Raw genomic sequence first — 19,389 nt, forward strand, 5'->3', positions numbered from 1 at the left:
CAGTGAAACAAGACAGTATGTCATGTGTTCTTAGTTTAAGGAAAACTGTTTCAAAAAATGCCAGTAGATGTCTTAAGGGTGACCATTGTTCAGAGAGGAGACCAATCCCATCAGATTATGGGAGATTTGAATATTAAAAATTGTAAAATGGCCAAAACGGTGAGAATGGTGAAGTATGACCAAATTCTTAATTTTGATTATTATAATGGTATTTTCTATTTTTAAAATAGTTTTTAATCTAATCATGTATAGGTATATCTAGATAGGAATTTACTTAGAAGTTATATCTCAAATAAAATGATACAGAAATGAGTTCATGAAAATCAATACATTTTATTAATCAGATTATACATAAAACATAATTTTTCATTTATCTTTTTATAATAAATGCAAATATGGAGAATTGCTTTCAATTAATTAAAATTAGTTATTACATGTTTTTAATTCACTCTTAGTAATATTCTTAAACTGTGAAACATTACAATTCATTTTAAATTGAAGTCAATCTTATTTTCCATACATGATCATTTATTAAAACACTCACTTGAAGCATTCAACATTTGTAAGTATAGTATGCTATTTCTAGGTCCTTTACTGGTATCTCTTCCCCGTCCTTCTTTGCACTTTATACTTTCAGTAATGAACAAGGTAGTTATAGCCCTCATAAATGAACAATGTTTCTGGATGTGGCCACTGAATGAACACATACCTAGGTTTATCCTGAAAATTTTGTCAGAACTGGAAGTCTTCCCTACAACTTTTTAAGCAAATATTTTTCCTTTTGAAAATACAGCCATTTACATCCGAGTATTTAATCTAGGTTCTCTATTTTCTGCTATAACTTATAGGGTGTTTATGAAGCTATAGTGGGCAGATGCCTCTTACAAACACACATTACTCATTTATGACTTTAGTCAAAGCAAATTAGGTTATTTTATAGTCCTTGCTGTATGGAGACCAAGTAATGAGTATTAAGTTTGTAACTATCCTTATTTGAAAATGAAAAAGTTCAAAAAGTTATCCGAGTGTTTAATAGCCCCTTACATTTTTACTTTATGCATTTAAATGTATTATAGAATTTGATACTCCCAACAAACTTTTGTGAGGTAGGCAGAATCAATATTCTTTAACAGATGAACCACAGGCGTGTGTATGCAAGAGGTTGCTTACAGTGGCTCAAATATAAACCGAAGATATCAGTACTTGAACTCTGGTCCTCTGAGTCCCATCCTATAGGACATTTCCTCTTCAAGCCACAATGTCTCTTGCTATTTTGAACAGGGCAAGAAACAGAGCAGTAGTCTCTGACATCACCAACCAAAACTTGACTTGTCCTATTCTCTGTAGATGTACTGAAGATGAATGAATGAATGAATCAATCAATCAATCAATGAGTTAAACCTGGATTTTTTGAAAAGTGTAATTTATAGCTTATCTTCAATTTTTTTCTAGATAGTCCCAATATACTTGATAAATGATGATGAGAGGAGCTGTATAATTGCATAAGTGTAAAATGAGGTGACAACAAACTAAGAGTCAGCATGTATAAATGGGCGTACCTATCATTTAGCCTTCAGATATGCCTGTTAAAGAATAATCTTGGATCAGAAGACTGACACAGGAGGACTGCAAGTTCCAGGGTAGCCTGTGCTAAACAGGATGATCTTGGTTCAAAATATATGGATTTATCAATTCTGATCTTTATGTTCCAACTTGTTCAAAAAGCTAAAAATTGTATAGCTCTCATATTTTTACTATAAAAGTTGGGGTTTCTCTTTAAAAATCAAAATCTCATTAGCTTTCTTTTAAACATTGATTACTAAAAGGCCTTCACTGCAGGAATAATCTTGCGAAAGAATTTATGTCCTTGGGAATTTGTATTTTCAAATATATAACCAGGAGGAGAAGGATAGCTAGCTGGGCAGATTTCCTGTTTCTTCGGTGTGAACTGTATAGAATACATGGTGACATCATCAAGTGGAACTGAACTCTTAAGAGCTTCATTTAAAGGTTTGCAGCTCTCTGTTGGAATCAATTCATGTGGCACAAAGTGAGATCTGAAAGTGCTCAAACCCTCAAATTTTCCAGATGGGTTGGGAATTTGTTGCTGCTGCTTAATAAGTCCTTGGCGACAAATTTCCCATGCTGGAAAATCTTCCTTCGTGGTGCTTTTTCCTTGGAAAGGAAAATTGCTTTGCCTTCTGTGAGAAACTGGTCTAATGGCAACTACGCGGCTGGCCTGATAGGGAACATAGTCGAGGTGGCTGGTGCTGTTTAACTGCATGCTTCCTGAAGGAGGTACATACTCTGCCACTTTCTTGACTTTGGGTGGTGGGATTTCCCATGGTTGGAAACTGTCACGGAATTCAGTACTTCCTTTAAACTGAATGTTTTGGGTCACTCTGGTATAGGCAGGTCTGCAGATTTTTGCAGTTTCACCAGCAAGACCCTGAAAGTCATTCCGGTGAGTGGTGAGATCCTCAAAAGGCTGGTCAGTAGGCTTATAAATTTCTTTTGGCCTTGCAAACTTGACTTCTAGCTGATGAGGTACATAATCTCGACGATGACTTGTATCACCATTAAAAGGGCCTACAGAACACTTGACCACAGAGCAGGGCTTAAAGCTTTGCCTAGGCTTTATCTCCTGGGGAACATAGTCATCCTGAAATGTAGTTGAGTTTCCGAATTTCACATCTGGGGGATGGTAAGCTTGCTCTGGTTTACACAGTTCACATTTCTGAATATCCCAAGATCTATAATCATCTTGAAAATCAGAACAAACAAAATATTTTAAAATACTGAGAAAAAAACTATCTTCAAAATATCCTGACTAATTTCTCGCATTGTCAAGCATCTTCTGATTTCTTTTAGAACCACAAACACTAGGATCAAGTATGAGGTTTTCCTCATATTTGGTTTTCTTTGGTCCATCATTTTCTACTTTCAGATTCATCTGATTACATACAAGGGCATATGGAACATGTGTGCCTGCCTGTGGATAGAAAGCTAGAAAGACTATGTTGTAGGCAAAGACAGTATGAAATGTACTGGCTAGGATTTTGACTGTAACTCACAAAATATTAAGGACAGCTATAAAATTCAGGGCTTACAATAAGAACCCTTGAAGAGGAAGAAGTCAATTGATTAACTTTTTAAGTATCTTACAACTCACAGAGGTGGCCTTTGGAATCTCTTAAAATAAAAAATAAAAGTCCTAAAGACTACTTACACCAGTTGCTCAATTTGAACTTTCAAGTTTCAATGCTATTCTGGTCAAAAATAAAGACTCTGTGGATTATTGGGCTTTAAGGAATTCCTGAGAGATACAGGACCACCTAAAGACCAGGAAGCCAAACAGTGTATTCAAAACTGTATGTGCAATTTAGAAATGAATATTAGAGCCGTGATTTGAGAGTTAGAAGCCCAATACCTGCAGCTTACTTAAGCCATTGATGGAAATTTGAAGTGTTTATATTTCAGTAAGGCTTCTTTATGTAGTCTATTTCTAGACAGAAAAGTAGTAAGCTGAGAATTATGGTAAAATTTACTTCACCACACGACAGTACTTTAAAAACACCAAAAGTGAGTTTATAAAAGACAGTTATTTTACATACTAATGTAGTAAGCTGAGAAATGTAAAATTCACTGCATCTCCAAAAGGATTCTAAATACCAAATATTAGTTTATAAAAAGCAAGTTTGTATATGGTAAGACAATAGAAAGTGAACCAAAGTCAAGGGAATGACAACTGGAATAGCTAAACCTTGAATGTTTACCATGTGGCTACTGGCTGGGAAGAAAAACTGTCCTCATTCTTAGATATTCCTGCTGAGTTTTAGAGTAAATTATTAAGCTACTGATGTTTAGTGTGAGTGGAAACCCAGCCAAGAAGCAGTCAGTCTTTAAGTTATCAGAATCCTATAAGCCACATGGCAAGACGTGATGAACTAGACCAATCTTGTGACTCTAAGGTTGAAAACCAAGTACCAGATGAAGAACATAATAGAATAGCATGAGATAGTATTCAGATTGATGGCCGATGGAAGCTGTATTCGTGCAGACTTGTATAGAAATGAAGAAATAAGGAACTAGAGGAGGCCATTCAGTATGATAGCAACAGAAATGCTATGGTAGCCAGAATAAGTAGTATGAAGAATAGGTAGTATGAGTACGAGTGAAATCATGTGCTCATTAGCTAAAGCACTCCCCTCCAGCTCCCTCAGAACCTGACAACTTTTCATTTCCAATTCTCATGAATCTTTTTCTTGAGCTACCATGAAGGAATCTCTGTTCTTCAGAAACTACAGATTACAATTATAGCACTATTTCATAGTAACTACAAGGAAATGAGAGATGTTAGTGAAGATCTAGAGTTTGACACAGTCATACTAGGAAAGTCTTTGCTGCCAATGTGACTAAGAGACAAACTGCTAATTTTAGGCGAATATGTGGATGAATAGAACAAAGTATTTCTCAATATCAGAGAAACTTGGGCTTTCAAAAATGAAACAAGAATATGGAGGGGGAAAGATAAGGTAGTGTAAAGTACTATGCATACAACTTCTTTTTAAGCTTCCAAACTTGGAATAGAATTGTCACAGAGCAGGTGTTGACAAATGTTTTTCTGTAATAGCCAGATAAGAAATGTCTTAGGCTTTGAAGCTTAAACACAAGTTTCTAAATGTATACTGCCTACTGCAAATGCTAAATTCTATCAGTGTTGCAAGAATGCAGAAGTATGAATAGGTAGCAAGAATAGGTAGTATGAAAAAGAATGGAAGTATAATAGTCATAAGAAGAAAATTGGAGATGGCTTGCAGGTCAGTTTGTTTAATATTTTGTATTACAATACAAAATTTTAACAAATCATAGTCCACTTTTGAGTAATATTGTTCTGAGTTACATAGTTTTGCACCTTAACAATGGGGACATACTGAGAGATGCATCTTTATCGTTCTTTCACTATGGGAACACCAGTGTTCCAGAGTCTGATCTCACTAGATGATATGATTTTAGTGAACAATGGTTGTAAAAGCATTCTACTGTTGACTAAATTATTACACACCACATGGCTGAGGAGTAACAAACAACTAAGGTGCAGCACATTTCCAATTCTAACCTTTTCTACTTTGTACTTTTATAATTGGTTTTTAAAAACAGTCAACGTTGATAGAATTTTTGCTCTAGAAAAATACTATATTGTCATTGCATCTATTTCTGAGGACTCTATTTCATACTCTACTTGCTGAAAATTTTTCTCTTAAAACTTCACATGACATTTACTGATAATTCTTTTCACTTTACTGAAAAAGACTTTTAAGATAGTTTCACTAATGGTTCAATGTGCTTGGTGGATTTCATCTGTGTCCTAGCCTTCAGCATTTTCAAGATGTAACTCCATGATCTTCTGGTTTCAATGGTCCTAGTCCTCACTCTTGTTTTTAATTTGCTTCTTTGTTTAATGTATCTTTTTGTTGTTTTTGAGACAAGGTTTCATGTAGCCCAGGCTGACCTTCAACTCCCTGTATAGATAAAGATGTCTTTACCTTTTGGTTCCTTCTGCTTCTACTTGCCAGTACCAGGATTGTAGGTATATGGCACCATGCCTGGGTTCATAAAGTGTCTTTCACATTAAGCAGTCTGTATATTTCATAATTTTAAATTATAAATGTAACCTGCTTGGGTTTTTAAAGTTTTCCAGGTCCATATTTTGATATCACCCATTTTCGGGGAAAAAAATCCTATTAAATTTTTAGGTAATTCTGTTTTCTTTTTATTTTCTGATATTCTAAGTACATGTATGTTAGGCCCACTTCAAAGTGTTCTATAGCATCTATTTCTGAGGACATTTTTTCTCTTTATAAAGGCCTAGTTTCTGTTGCTTCATAGTACATTTACCTGAAGAATTTCTCTTAAAACTTCATATGATATTTACTGATAATTCTTTTCACTTGTCTGAAAAAGATTTTATGAAGGATATTTTCACTAAGGGTTCAATGTGGTTGGTAGGCTTTGTGCTTCGTGCCTTTTTTGTCTCCATACATTTGCTTTATATTGATGTATCTTAAGCCCGCTGCTCCTCCCCATGCGTGTACTATTATCTATTCAAACACCTACTCAAGGCATTGTCATCTCTGTTATTTTCTGTAGTTATTACATTCTCCTTTTTGTAGCTTCTATCTCTTGGCTAATTTTTCCACTTAATGTTTCTAACCATCAGTCATAAGTTTTTGATTCCTTGGTAGAGCCAATATCTAGCTCCTTTCTGATTGGGTTTTTCCTTTGGTTTCATTGCAAGGCCCCCTCCCTCCTCCCACTTCTTCTTCTTCCCTTCTCATTCCTCCCATTTTTATAATTTGAAAACTAGACATCATATGTACCATAGATACTTATATCAATAATATGTATATTCAGAAATTAATCCATGTTCATTTGCCAGAGTGTGATTTGGTTCAATCCATAGTTAAGTTTGGGTCTCTTTATTGCCATGCTTACTTTTAGTAGACCAGCAACTCCAAATGACTTTGGTATTATTTCTCTGTTCAGGTTGGTGGCTGATTATCTGGGAAGTTTCTTATTATCTCTTCCTTTATAATTCAGGAAATGTGTATCTCCATACCCTGCCCTTCCCCAACAGAGGATTGATGTTATTCCATCTCAAGTGAGATGGTGTTGCCCTGTGTATAGGGGCAGGCATCTGTTGTTTTCTCCAGCTTCATCTACCCTGAGTTGCATGGGCACAGCTTACAATGCTCCTGTCTCTTTATGATAGATCTCTAGTGCTTACTCCCAGTGACAGCTCCTCCTTTCATGGTAAGAAGCTCTGTTTTGCTTCTTGTTTCCTTTCTCCTGTCTCCAAGCTGCAACACTCTGCACTGATGCCTCTCCTGCAGTAATCTCATGCTTTTGTTCTGTTAGTGGACTTTGATCTCAGCTTTCTAAGGGACTTGTGGATATTTTTGATTCTATATATTACCTACCTACCTAGCTTTTCCTTGTTTCGTTGAGAACACTTTCTTCAGTTTTTTGCATCTTATTCACAAGTTGGAAATCCTAGATGATCTTTATCATTTTAAATTATACCTGCAATTCTACAAATTCAGTTTTTCTAGCACATATATATTTGAACTGTATTTGAGTTGATTTTAGTATATTGTTTTTCAAAAAATTTATAATTTTAAAAATTTCAAAGATTTATAATTTTATGTCAAGAATTTATAACTTACACAAATTGTGAATTTTTTGAAAATCTCTTGTTAATATATGAAGAATCACTCTAAATTTTATTTAATGGGCCAGTGATCCAGCTGGGCTTCAGTTGAGTATATCACTATTTGCTTTCCCTCTTACATTCTTTCCCTATTCCATACTACCTAGTCCCTACATCCTTTTGGATTAGTACAGGTTTTTTATTATTCCATTTAATTATAATTAACTAAGTCTTTCTGCATTTTAAAATAAAAATGCTTAATTTCACTTATTATGGGATCTTCCTGGCTCAAGTATGTTGCTGTCTTGAACACTTCTTGAACAACAGTTTTCTTTACTACTACTGTTCTAACATATTTCAATCTCATATTTGTTTGAAAACATACCACGACTTTATAAAATCAATATTAATTTTATTTACACACTTCTTTTATTTGTAATTCATATTTTACATTCCATATTCCATTCCCCACCACTCCCCATATATCCTCTACACCTCTTCCCCACACCATATCTCCATGTGGATGCCCCAACCCCCCCCCCCCATCTGACCTTTAAATTCCCTGGGGCCTCCCGTCTCTTGAGGGTTAGGTGCTTCATCTCTAAATGAACACAGACCTGGAAGTCCTCTACTGTATGTGTGTTAGGGGCCTCATATTAGCTGGTGTATGCTGTCTGTTTGGTGGTACAGTGTTTGAAAGATCTCAGGGGTCCAGATTAAGCAAGACCACTGGTCCTCCTACAGAATCGCCCTTTTCCTCAGCTTCTATTTGTGCATTTTATTTTATTTGTTTCTGAATTCCAATTCCATGCATTCATCTGAATTATTTTCCTCCAACTACAAGACCTTCCTTTAACACAATGTGGTGCTGCTGTGCTGCTAATGAAATATCTCAGTTTTTGTTTGTAACAATCTCTGTCAAATTTTGAAGACCATTTCATTAGTTATAAAAGTTTGAGATTTGGTATCTTTAAATACCTTCTTGTGACATTTTAAAGATTATTTGAAAAACTTACTTTTATACACTATGGTTGATCACATAATTTTCCCTCCCCCAAGTCCTCCCAAATTGTCCCCACCTCCCCACCCATCCAACTATGTGTTCTATCAAAAAAACTGCAAAAACCTACCAAGCCATAATTAGCACACACACACACACACACACACACACACACACACACACACACACACACACACACACACACACTTGATTAATTTCTCCTGAGCCTGAATCTTGCCTGGGAAGATATATCCTGCATCACTCAATTGGAGAAAATTGGTTTTTCTTCTGTAAGCAGGTATCAACTGCAAATAACTTCTCAGTTAAGGGTGGAACTTTTGTTCCCCCTTCCCCTTTACTATGCAGGGATTTGTTGGCCCTGTGCATGCTATCACAGTCTGTTGGTTCATATGTGAACCAGCCTTGTTGTGTCTGAAAGACTTGTTTCCTTGGAGTCATCCACCCTTTTAGCTCTTAAAATCTTTCTGCCTCCTTTTCTGAATAAATTCCTGGAACTTGAGGATAGGAGCTTGATATATACATACTATTTGTGGCTGTGTGCTACAAGATCTCTATTCCATTGGTTCCAACAAAATGTCTGGTTTAATTCTCATTCCAGAGATTTTTTCCCCATCATCTTTAAGAATTCTTTACCTTTTAAAAATGACATTTATCTAGATGCAGTTTCCTTTGTGTTTATCTATTTGGAACTCAAATCTTTGAAATGATTCTATTACAAATTTTGGTAGTTTCTCATCTGTTTATCACTTCAGATTTTCATGATTTTTCCATAGGTCTCATGTTTTACTATTCACTAGACATTGTGTTTGAAAGGAATGGCAGAAACTAAGTCCATTTTTAGGAGGAGAAATGTTGTTCCCTCAGGTATTTGGCAGGTAGGGTGTAGTGGATATGCCCTCAATCCAATTAGGAGCTGAGCTGGTAGACACCGTCATGCCCTGTGTCTGGAGGACATGATTTAGGTGTGGCATATTCTCTTTCATGGGGCTTTAGCTACTAAGCATCTACTCCCAAATAAACTTCTTGGGTGTTTGGTAGGAATATTTGGCTCAGTCTCTCTGCTCACCACATCCATCAAACAGTGCACGTTCACAAAGAAACAAACCATGTACCTGGGGTTTTGTAGACTCCAACCTTTACAGTATTCTATTTCTGTCTCCCTCTCTCCTCTCCTCTTAGACTGTCTAGATACCTGCTCTTATGAAGGTATTCAGACTTATACACACAGAATCATACAAAATTAAGTACAATTGAGGCTGTTGTTTCATGTGTGAAAACCTGGAACATTATAATATGTATCTGTGTGTATTACATATATGCACACAACATCAAGGGACATCAATATTACTGTCTTTAGTATATATTACATGGAAAAATTACAATGGTTGTATAAATGTCAAAGCAAAGTCATGTTTACTATCTTTTATGTCAAGATTATCTTTTATGCACATCAGTATCTCAGTACTTTGTTTTGCTGTATTTGATTATACTTACTTACCATTCATAACCTTTATAATTCGTCAGCTCTATAGCCGTGGATGTACTCAGTTTTTCAAAATCAGAAAAAAATTATTCCTAACTTCCCCAGAAGATCCCAGGATATTGGTACCTTGCACTTTACTTATCTGTTTACTGTTAAAAGTCTTTAGAATAGTCATTAGCTATTACCTAACTAGAGACGCCATTACTTTTGCAAAGGGTTTTATATTTGAAAACACCCATTCAGCTATTTCACATAACCAGTGGAAAGAATATAAGCCTGATGTTCAACTGTGTTACTAAGGGAAGGAAAGAGGATAGTTCATGTCAAGATGGTCTGTTTGTAAATGAAGACTTCCATGAGTAAGCTTTTAAAAAATATTTAAATCATATAGGGATTCAGTGAAAAAATTAAAAGGATAGGCCATGAAATTGACAGTGCTCACGTTTTTAAGTGTGTTGCTAACAAAGGGAAAGTTCTCACTCCTGTCCTGCTGCGAGTAAGGCTTGGAGGAGGAGACCCTGTCAGTTGTCCTGGCCCTGTCTGTCAGGGGATGGGCATGTTTATTTTATTCTGAAGACCTGTTCTGAGAATAATCTGCTCATAGATCAGAGCTTTATCCTCCAATCTGCGACCCCTTTGACAAGCTTCTGTCTCCAAAACTACGTACATCACGATTCATAACAGTAGCAAAATTACAATTATGACATAGCAACAGAAATAAGTTTTTGGTTGGATGTCATGATTTGGTTCCACCACATGAGGACCATTACAGGATGGGAGCACTGTAAGGTTGAGAACCCTGATTCAGAGTATAAAAACAGTATGTCAGTTGACAATCTACTAATTCCATAGTTTTGCAGGTTGATCTGTAATTTGAATCAAGAGGACAGTTGCTGTTTTTTCTTTTCAACAACTCCAACACTCTCAGCTGAGTTTCAACTCATTATAGGAAGGACAGGGTGAAAGGACAATACTAACTGACAAAGTGACAAGTGTAACATATATCTTTGCTCAGTGATGTCCTTTGCTTTTCATATGCTTTGAGATACAGACAACTTAGGGGGCACATTTGGAGAAGAGTCTAGGGCTCCTAACTCCCATGAGCCAGTTTTATTTGTCTGTAACTGGGTTTTGCTAACAATATTGTTTTGATCAACAACAACAACAAAAATGTTCTTTTCTAACCACTGTGGCTAAGTATGACAATACAAGATGACAATTTTGTTGTAAAGGTAAAAGATGGCATTTTTAGGTTTGGAACCCTTTTGTTTTTACAATGACAGGTTACCTTTATAAGTTGGGACAGTGTCCAACTTTCCTTTTTTAACTTGTTGTCTTTCCACAGGCCGGACTTTTATCAAAGGCTGTACTTTGTAAGGATTAAAATCTCGCTTGTAGGTAGTACCAAGATCAATTTTCCCCTGTTTGGGTTTATATTCTTCAGGTATGTGGCGAGGCTGCTTGACTATTTCATAAGGGCGATAATCTGACCTGAAATATATACATGCATATATGTGAAACACAGCCTACTGGTTCTTCTGTTTTGATTATTTCAGCACTGAAATCTTCAATTTTGTCTAAAATGAACAATCTAAGGAGATATTAAAATGATACTAGTTGATTATTTGAAATAAACAATTGAATTCTTTTATAAGGTTCTATTCAATAACAAGTTAAAATGTGAAAATCCTAGTTTTTAAAAACTGAAATAACAGCTCTTCAATTTGATCTTAAGTGAATAAAATTCTCAAGTAGGTGGATTTTTAAATCTAATATAGAAAGAAATCTGAAGTGAAAAATTTTATGAGCTAAAAAAATTTGTCAATATTAGCTTTGTAGTCACTTTTCCAAAAGCCACATTCTCCTACATAGACTGTACTTAGGCATAGTTTCCTCCTATGAAAGTCACAATATCTTCCTGCTTATCGTCTAATTGATCACCAATTATGGCTCAGACAGATGTGAGTCTTTCTAAGATTTTGGATCTCTCAGAAGCCCTGACAATGCATGGGAATGAAATTATAATCTAGCCAGCTTGTATATTATATTCCATTATTATGATGGAGGTGGTACTTCTGGGGCTAAGACAGTCCCATGGAATGGAGAAAACCAGAGATCCAAGGCTAGTCGGATTGCCTAAATCCAAATCTTGGCTTTGTCATTTAGTAGATGCATAACCTTGGGTAACTTAGTTAACCTGTCTATTACCTAGTTTCCTTATAAAGATAGACAATCACACAATGTACATCATAGAGTTAAAGATACATACTGTCAATTTTGACAGTCATCTAACGGAGCTACAATTATTTTATTAAGATAAAGTTTTATACAAGTTCACAAGTTTCTTCCTGTATTATAGAAACATGCAGTATGGAATGATACTTATTCTTTATACTGCAGATAAACCACCCTTCTATTTTCTAGTTAATATGAGTCACCATGAATGACTCATATTAAGTACTAAGCTCCTGCTTTTAGGAATGTTGGGTACCTACTCTAGGTAGTGGATATTGTACAAGCTTTCTGAAAACAGAATGCCGAGAAAACAATGGATTTCCATCCTGCAGGTGGAGAGCACTAAAATGAATCCAATAACACTGGGAAGGTATTTCAGAAGTTATGAGACGGAAGTTTACCTGACCCCAAAAGATAAACAAAAAAGGTGGGATGGCAGAGACGATATTGGCAAAGGAAAATATTTAGATGATATTTATAGATTAGATGAGAAATATCCAGGGAAAGAGGGAGGGAGAATTCCAAACAGGGAAGATAAAGTAGAGAAGCAAGCAGGGTTTGATAATCTATGCAGTAACTATGGAAGGAATTAGGTCTATGCCTAATGATAGTTTAAATTATTTCAAATAGGATTATGATAAAATTAAATCTGTATGCTTTTAAAATTGCCATGGCAAGCAAAGTATTAGATACCAAACAGATGCAAAAACTAGAACACACACATATTTACATGCCCACACACATACACACAGACACACACACACAAATTAGGAAGCAGAGGCATTCTTCTACACAATCGTAATAATGCAAAGTACATAAACATGAGATATTTTAGTTAACTAAAAAAGTCAATACAACTTTTTTTTCTCTTTTCTTCTCTTTGCCAATGTAACTTAATATTTATCTTTCTGCTTTTCTCAAGTTGTGAACTAATTTCTTGTTTCTTAAATTAGTTAAACTTAAGTCAAATAACTAGTTAAATTTAAATAGTAAGAAAACCTTATTAATACCAGAGGAGTTGGACAAAAAATAAGGAAACAGTTTCTCAATATTTACTTAAATGTGGTTATTCCTTCCATTTTACCACGGTATGCTTGAAATCCTTGCTTTGGCTTAAGGCTCTGAGGTGGAAGAACACCGCCATATTTTGGATATTTTTCCAAATACTCCGTCGTGGGGCAAGATACGTCAGAATATTCATAAACCCTTGTGGTTCCATGTGGACAGCGATGCCGTCTGTACAAACAAATAAGCTGAAACATTATTTCCCTTTAAAACATCTTGTGTGGTCATTGCATGTTTAACAGGTCCCCAGTGACTTTAACACACCTTCTGAACCGTAGCGCAGCTTTCCCCCTCTGCACTGGTGTTTATAAAAACGATAAATCATAGTGAAGCCTTGCATAGCAAACTGAGTTGGCTCATAAGAGTTTAGCTACTTCTTATGCTACTGAAGCAGGAAAGCTAGAAAGTGAGCTTCCCAGATGCATGGCAAACAGGTTTTCTGCTTAGGTTTCACCTACAACAGATAGCAACATGTTACTTTGAATCATAGGATAGGTACAAAAGGAAGAAGGCAGAGCAGAGTCCATTTTTATTATTTATTTTTTGTGGGACACAGAATACAGTAGAGGCCAAGAGAGAGTGGAGCTGGGAGTTGTTGTGAAGCATCCTGGTTAGACAGCTCCTCTAGTCCTCCATGTCTAGGAAACTCTAAAGTCAGAAGACTCATGAGACTCAGCAATGTCTGCTGCAAAGGAGGTGCTGGAAAGTGCTGAAGTGATTTTGTCCTATGCAGGGTCCAAGATACTTGGAAAATCCAGGAGCAGAGTGCATAGGTCACGTACATATAAAAGTTCTGATAGAGCTGCGGTGATTAACAAAACACAAGTCAAAACTTTAGAATTTGTCAGTGTTTTTATTGTCCACAAAAGCAATGCATTCACAATATAACTTACCTAAGATTGTGGACAAGTATAAAACATAACAGTGCAGAGAAATTATAAAAGAAAGCAAAATCCTCCTAGTCTAACGTGTGCAATTTCCCTTCCGCTTTATACTTTTGCTGCCAGTTATAGCTGTTTACACTTGTTAAACTTCTCTGTCTTTTTGAAACAAACAAACAAACAACAAACAAACAAACCAACCAGCTCACAGAAATGATGAGATCAGACGTCCCTAATGGAAAATCAAAGGAATTAAATTTTAGTTCCCTAAGAGAGAAAAGATGGCATCATGGTTTGAATCTGAGATGTTCACATATTTTGAACCTTTGCTTTCCAGCTGATGGAAACACTCTGGAAGGCTTTTGGAAGCTGGCCTCTACCTGGAAATAAGTTGTAAACAGCAGCCCTTGGAAGATGAGAGCCTGGGTCTTGATTCCACAGGCTTTCTACCTCCTGGTCTGCCAGCATGTAAAAAGTCTTGCTTCGTGTTACATGAACAAGAACCCCACCATGTTTGACTGCCAGGGACTGCACCCTCTCAAACTGTATGCCCAAACAGACCTCCTCTCCTTCGCTGTTTTTACCACAGTGCTACCACAGTGGTGCAAATGTACCTAACAGATAGTCTTCAACAACAAATGAATATGGACAGATCTTCCATCTTTCCTTCCAACAGGAAAGGAGGCAAAAGATGAGAGGTGGTATGGGGAGGGATGATGGTGAAGAATCTTTGCCCCGTTTTGAGACAATGACTCATGAAGGTAGCCAAAGTTTAAAAACCATTGGCTGAGTGGAACTATGTATGTCATAGTAACTACCCATTTTGTCAAAGATTCTTGTACCTCAGTTATAAAACTGAAAGCAGCTAAGGCAGTGCTCTCGCTGCAACTAAGTGTTTGCAAGGGACATTTCGGCAGAAGTTATTAGCCATGCTTCAAAGCCTAAAGGGGATTCCTCTTACATTGGCAGTCCCCCCAGCTCTGTGGATGGTGATATTATTCTTGAAGAATGTAAAGTCCCTAATATAATGAATTTCCTGATGGGTGGATGGGAAAATAACTTAGTTTGTAGATAAATTCAGATTCAAATACATTTTTTTTCTTACATACAAGATTTTGCAGATTCAAGCCTTAAAAGTTATGTTTGCATCTGTTCAAACATACAAACAATGTTTATTACAAAAGGGGCTGAGAAACTGCTCTCAATCAATATGTGTTGTAGCTGGTTGCCCTTAGAAGGGGATTACAAGTACAAAGGGCTTGGCGTTACTCAGTTACTCTTATTCACTTATCAAAGGTGATCTAACCCCTGGGTAAACAGTAAGCTTGAGGATAGAGAAGAATGTGTTTACTGGTGATGTAAAGTTGTTAGGCAGGACTTACAAACCAAACCTGAGGTTTACGGTGAGGACTATTGCCATTTTTGTCTGTCAGAAAGGCCTCAGGAAAATGTTGCCTTGGCAGGAATAAAAATAGAGTTTAGAGGATGGAAGGTTCTGGGTGGCAAACGAAATACCATGGATACTGTTCTTTTAAGTTAACCAATAGAATCGGTGGGTGACTCCATCACTTACCAGCCATATTTGCTCATACTACTTAGCTGATCTGAACTGTATTTTAGCTTAAATCTCTGGATGGGAAGCCTCAGGGAATGCAAAGAAAATAAGTTTTGCCCAGGAGCTAGCCAAGCAGAGGAAATGGGCAGCATTTAGCAGAGCATAAGGTCGGGGGTGGGGGGTGGGGGGTGGGGGTGGAGTAGGGGTCTCCTCCGGTTCAGGCAAGGGAGTCCTTAGGGGGTGTGCGCGGCGGGGCTCGCGGCTCTGCGGACGCCACACCGGGCGGACGTTTCTTACCCGCAGGTGCAAATCTGGCACAGACACCAGTTCCTCATGCTCTGCGCTCCAGCGTCCCCCTCCGCAGGCTTAGGCTGGCACACTTCAGAGCAGCTACAGCGTCCGCCGTCGTCAAGGCGACCGCGGAACTCCAAGTTGAAGGGAAACGACGTGGCTTCCGGTGATGTTCTAGATGCGCGCGGGTCAGAGGTCACAGGCCCACAGGCCCCGCCCCCAGGCTCCTGCGACTTCCGGTCTGAGCTACCCCTGGAGTCTTAGGTGCGTGGGTGAGGTGCGGCGTGGAGCTGGTGAGTGGGGGGACTTGCTAGGGACGCCGGCGACCAGACGGTGACGGAGACCCGGGGGGGTCATGTCGATTGGGCTGGGCGAGGAGTGTCCCGAGCGGCTGCACTTTATAGGGACCCGGTACTCTCAGCGGCAGCGACTCCAGGAACCCAAGAGGAGGAAGGGCATGCAGACCTCGATTTGCTTCTTTTAATTGGAGAGAGGGGTAGAAGGTGTGTCGTGCACCTGGTGTGTTCCTAGGCACGTGATCCAAAAACTTTTAAGGACACTCAGTGCAGTCACAGGGCCGAAGTTCTCATGTCTGATAAAAGCCAGCAAGCTTGACAGAAAGGCAGACTTTTGGAGGGACTGAAGTAGGGAAGGGTGTGTGTGTGTGTGTGTGTGTGTGTGTGTGTGTGAGAGAGAGAGAGAGAGAGAGAGAGAGACTGACTGTCTGTCTCTGGTGTGTGTGTGTGTGTGTGTGTGTGTGTGTGTGTGTGTATGTATGTATGTATGTATGTATGTGAGTGTGAGTGTGACTTAGCCGGGCGCCTCTGCACCTGGCTCCCAACTGCGTGATTCATCGCATGGCAGATCCGGAAACTCCCAGCTCACCCCACAAGTACTGTCAGCAGGATGTGTGGACTTTACCATGGAACATGGGCCTAAAGGACTATATCCCCTCAGGGCCAGAAGGAAATAGATGTGGCTAAACATTCATTGGGTTCTCAGTTAAGGAATCTGAGGCGACTTGTCAGCATCAGCATCTCCCTCTCAGTTTGTCCATTTGGTTTTCGCTGTTGTGCACACCACCCCCACCCCCACCCCCACTAGATTTTGTACCATTTTTAATTTGCATTTAATGTTTAGTCCCAGGAAATAACCATGGTGCTCAGTGGTGTTGATAAGATGATTCGACTTCAGAAGAACACTGCCAACATTAGGAATATCTGTGTTCTGGCTCATGTTGACCACGGTAAGGCTTTTAGAATTGGGTTTTATTAACAAAGAGGAAATGTCTCTGTTTCATTGGAGCGGTGAGAGTGATGCTTGCTAAGGAGTTGTGTGTTGTGCCATGTCAGAGAAGCATGCTGTAGAACGTTTGAAATAAATGGATTAACGGGTGATTGGTGGTCTGCCCAGTATGTCATACAATGCTTTTGAATTTGGATTTTTGTTAAAATATGGAAAAGTTTCTTGAGATGGTAAAATGTCTGTGGTCTTGGTAGAATATATCTTCTATAAATTCTATTTAATTCATCCTATACTGAGCATTTGCTAAGTTGGCAGTGCTTTTTTAGATTTGTCAGGCCCTAGACATTTATGAGGCCAACCTGTCCAGCCAGAGAAGCTTTAGGGAGGAATCGGGGCTTCGTGGTGAGATGGGCTGGGGGTGGGGTGGGTGAGAGTTTTGAGACCTGGAGGATTGGGTAGCAAAGTGGTTAAAAAGAATTGTTAGACGTGCCCCTTGAGGGGCTGTGGGTGATAGGGGGGGGCAAGCAGTACAAATGGAGGTGTGGAGACAGGCAGAAGGAAGCGCGTGTGTCTAAGGTGGGGTTCAGCTGTCTGCTTTATCCTGAGACTACTCTTCATTTGAAACTCTTTCTTCTCATAGCAGCAGCTCAGCATTTAGAGTCCTGTTGAAGCCAAAGCTCCGTATCATTTTAAAGGCGAGGGAGACACAGGCAGGGTCCTGTCACAGACCTCACCATTCCTGTGTGACTCTAAGACAGGATCAAGCTCTCTAGCTCTGGTTAGACATCCGGAGCTCTGAGGTCTTTTCAAATTACTTTCCGTTTGAGTGTCAGTGTGTAGCCCATGTAAAAGGAGGATAAGGAGAATCTCTGCCAGTGGTGAAATAATAGTGAAATGGTCATTAACAGTTTTATTAGCGTGTTGGGAGTCATTAGGAAAAATATAGCAAGGGCAAAGTCCTCCAATTGTAGATGAGATTAGACTGGGAAAGGTGCTTGGCTGGGTTAAAAGGCAGGAAAGAGGCTTGGTGACTCTTGTCATTAACATGAGCTCTGAAGACAAGGAGAGAGGGTGGGTCACTTGTAGAAGATCCAGCTGACACTGAGTTTATATACAAATAAAGTGACTAGCCTGCCCATGGGTACATGTGTGCATGTTTGGAGGATATAAGATCTAGCCAAAGGTTTTACTTTGTTTCTTTATTAATTCTTTTTTTTTTCCCCTTTGAGAATTAAATAGCAGATTGACTAGTGTGTAATATATCAAGCATCAAACATTGTTGACCAAGGGATTCAGCCTTGCCTAATGATGCAAAGTCTCCCTTTTGGTGGTACATTGTAATGGATGTATGTTTGCCATGCTTAGAATGAATTCTGCTCTGTTGCACAGCAGGAAAGTGACTTTCTAGGATTTTTAACTCATTATTTAAGCTCTTCAGAGGTCCCATTGATTAGTCTCTGGTTTATGCTATTATACAGATTCCACAGATTATGTACATACAGACCACAAAAAGCTGTATTGTAGGGAAAATCCAACACTTGTTAGGCCCACTCAACTGTGGAAATTGCATATGCCCATATCATTCCTTAAACACGAGTACTGTTTATGATGCTTGAAATTGTGTTAACTCTGGCAGTATTCTAATAAAGGGAACTGTAAATGTGTACCTGATTATGCAAAGACTTCTTACAGTAGATTTCAGGTTTAGTTTTTAACTGGATTGCATTGGCTACCGCAGTGTAGCCCTCCACAGGCAACAACAGGAAAACACATTTTCTTATTAAATAAGTGCAACAGTTTAATTTGCTAATGTCAGCCAGGGTCACACACAGGTAAATACGACAGAAGACCACATGTTGTAGTTTCCTGGTGATGGTTTACCCAGAATGCCTTTCTGAGCTAAACACTATTACTGTACTTTTGCTTTCTGAGCTTTTAGAGTCTGTGTGGGATGGTTGGTAAGTTATAATAGTCTTGATTGATTTCTTAAAGCTAGCTAGATTATAGTAACAAATATAAACATTTTAAGAGATGGTTTGTATTTTGATCTCATAGTGGTTTCCCCATCAGTTACAAGTCTTACTAAGTTTTACTCTGTAAAGTCTGTCCCATCTTAAGAAAATTTCTGAGCTTAAAATTAATCAGACAACTTTTCAAGTGAGATTGGTGAGGTCTACAGGGAGATAATACAGCATTATTGAATGCTAACCCCTTTAAAACAAATGTATTGTAATTACTGTTGTTTAACAGGAAAAACTACTCTTGCTGATTGTCTTATATCCAGTAATGGAATCATCTCCAGCCGCCTGGCAGGCAAGGTATGTTGTTGGATTTGGTAAATGCTTATTGCATTTTCATGAGTATTAATTAGCTCTCTATAACATCATGATCCATTTGCTTTGT

At 38.1% G+C, this 19,389-nt stretch overlaps 2 protein-coding genes across 11 annotated transcripts in view; one reads left to right on the forward strand and one right to left on the reverse strand.

Annotated features, from left to right (window-relative positions):
• Nucleotides 1–315: 315 nt before the first annotated feature.
• Nucleotides 316–15,917, reverse strand: Saxo2 (stabilizer of axonemal microtubules 2). Of its 4 annotated transcripts, XM_011241834.2 has the most exons (5): nucleotides 15,748–15,917; nucleotides 13,279–13,816; nucleotides 13,006–13,185; nucleotides 11,003–11,205; nucleotides 317–2,763 (listed from the first exon to the last, which is right to left on the reverse strand). In XM_011241834.2, exons 3-5 carry the CDS (start codon nucleotides 13,026–13,028, stop codon nucleotides 1,820–1,822), a joined length of 1,170 nt encoding a protein of 389 aa, XP_011240136.1. In that variant the 5' UTR covers nucleotides 13,029–13,185; nucleotides 13,279–13,816; nucleotides 15,748–15,917; the 3' UTR covers nucleotides 317–1,819. The 4 variants fall into 4 exon arrangements, with proteins under 4 accessions (NP_808562.3, XP_011240136.1, XP_030098553.1 ...); XM_030242693.1 differs by having other exon boundaries at nucleotides 13,006–13,816; NM_177894.4 differs by lacking the exons at nucleotides 13,006–13,185; nucleotides 13,279–13,816 and having other exon boundaries at nucleotides 316–2,763; nucleotides 15,748–15,884.
• Nucleotides 15,918–15,958: 41 nt separating this feature from the next.
• Efl1 (elongation factor like GTPase 1) overlaps nucleotides 15,959–19,389 on the forward strand; it is a 129,250-nt gene continuing 125,819 nt past the window's right edge. Inside the window, exons 1-3 of one of the 7 annotated variants that reach the window (XM_030241945.1) lie at nucleotides 15,959–16,034; nucleotides 16,882–16,987; nucleotides 19,237–19,304. Coding sequence is in view for 2 of the 7 variants with exons in the window: in NM_175317.3 (NP_780526.2) it covers nucleotides 16,897–16,987; nucleotides 19,237–19,304 (159 nt within the window). In the remaining 5 variants the exon portion in view is untranslated. The remainder of the gene's footprint in view (nucleotides 16,035–16,881; nucleotides 16,988–19,236; nucleotides 19,305–19,389) is intronic. The other 6 variants (XM_030241943.1, XM_030241944.1, NM_175317.3 and 3 more) reach the window with 6 other exon arrangements.

The sequence above is a fragment of the Mus musculus genome, chromosome 7, assembly GCF_000001635.26.
Source record: "Mus musculus strain C57BL/6J chromosome 7, GRCm38.p6 C57BL/6J".
NCBI lineage: Eukaryota > Metazoa > Chordata > Mammalia > Rodentia > Muridae > Mus > Mus musculus.

Bases quoted from the DNA above. Each gene is read 5' to 3' on its own strand.
- Saxo2 (XM_030242693.1), bottom strand. From the start codon at position 13,211: ATGTTTCAGCTTATTTGTTTGTACAGACGGCATCGCTGTCCACATGGA. The intron at 11,206-13,005 runs GTAAATATTGAG...TATATATTTCAG, and splicing joins GAAGGAATAACCACATTTAA to GTCAGATTATCGCCCTTATG. The intron at 2,764-11,002 runs GTAACCTGTCAT...CTGATTTTCAAG, and splicing joins CACTGTCCCAACTTATAAAG to ATGATTATAGATCTTGGGAT.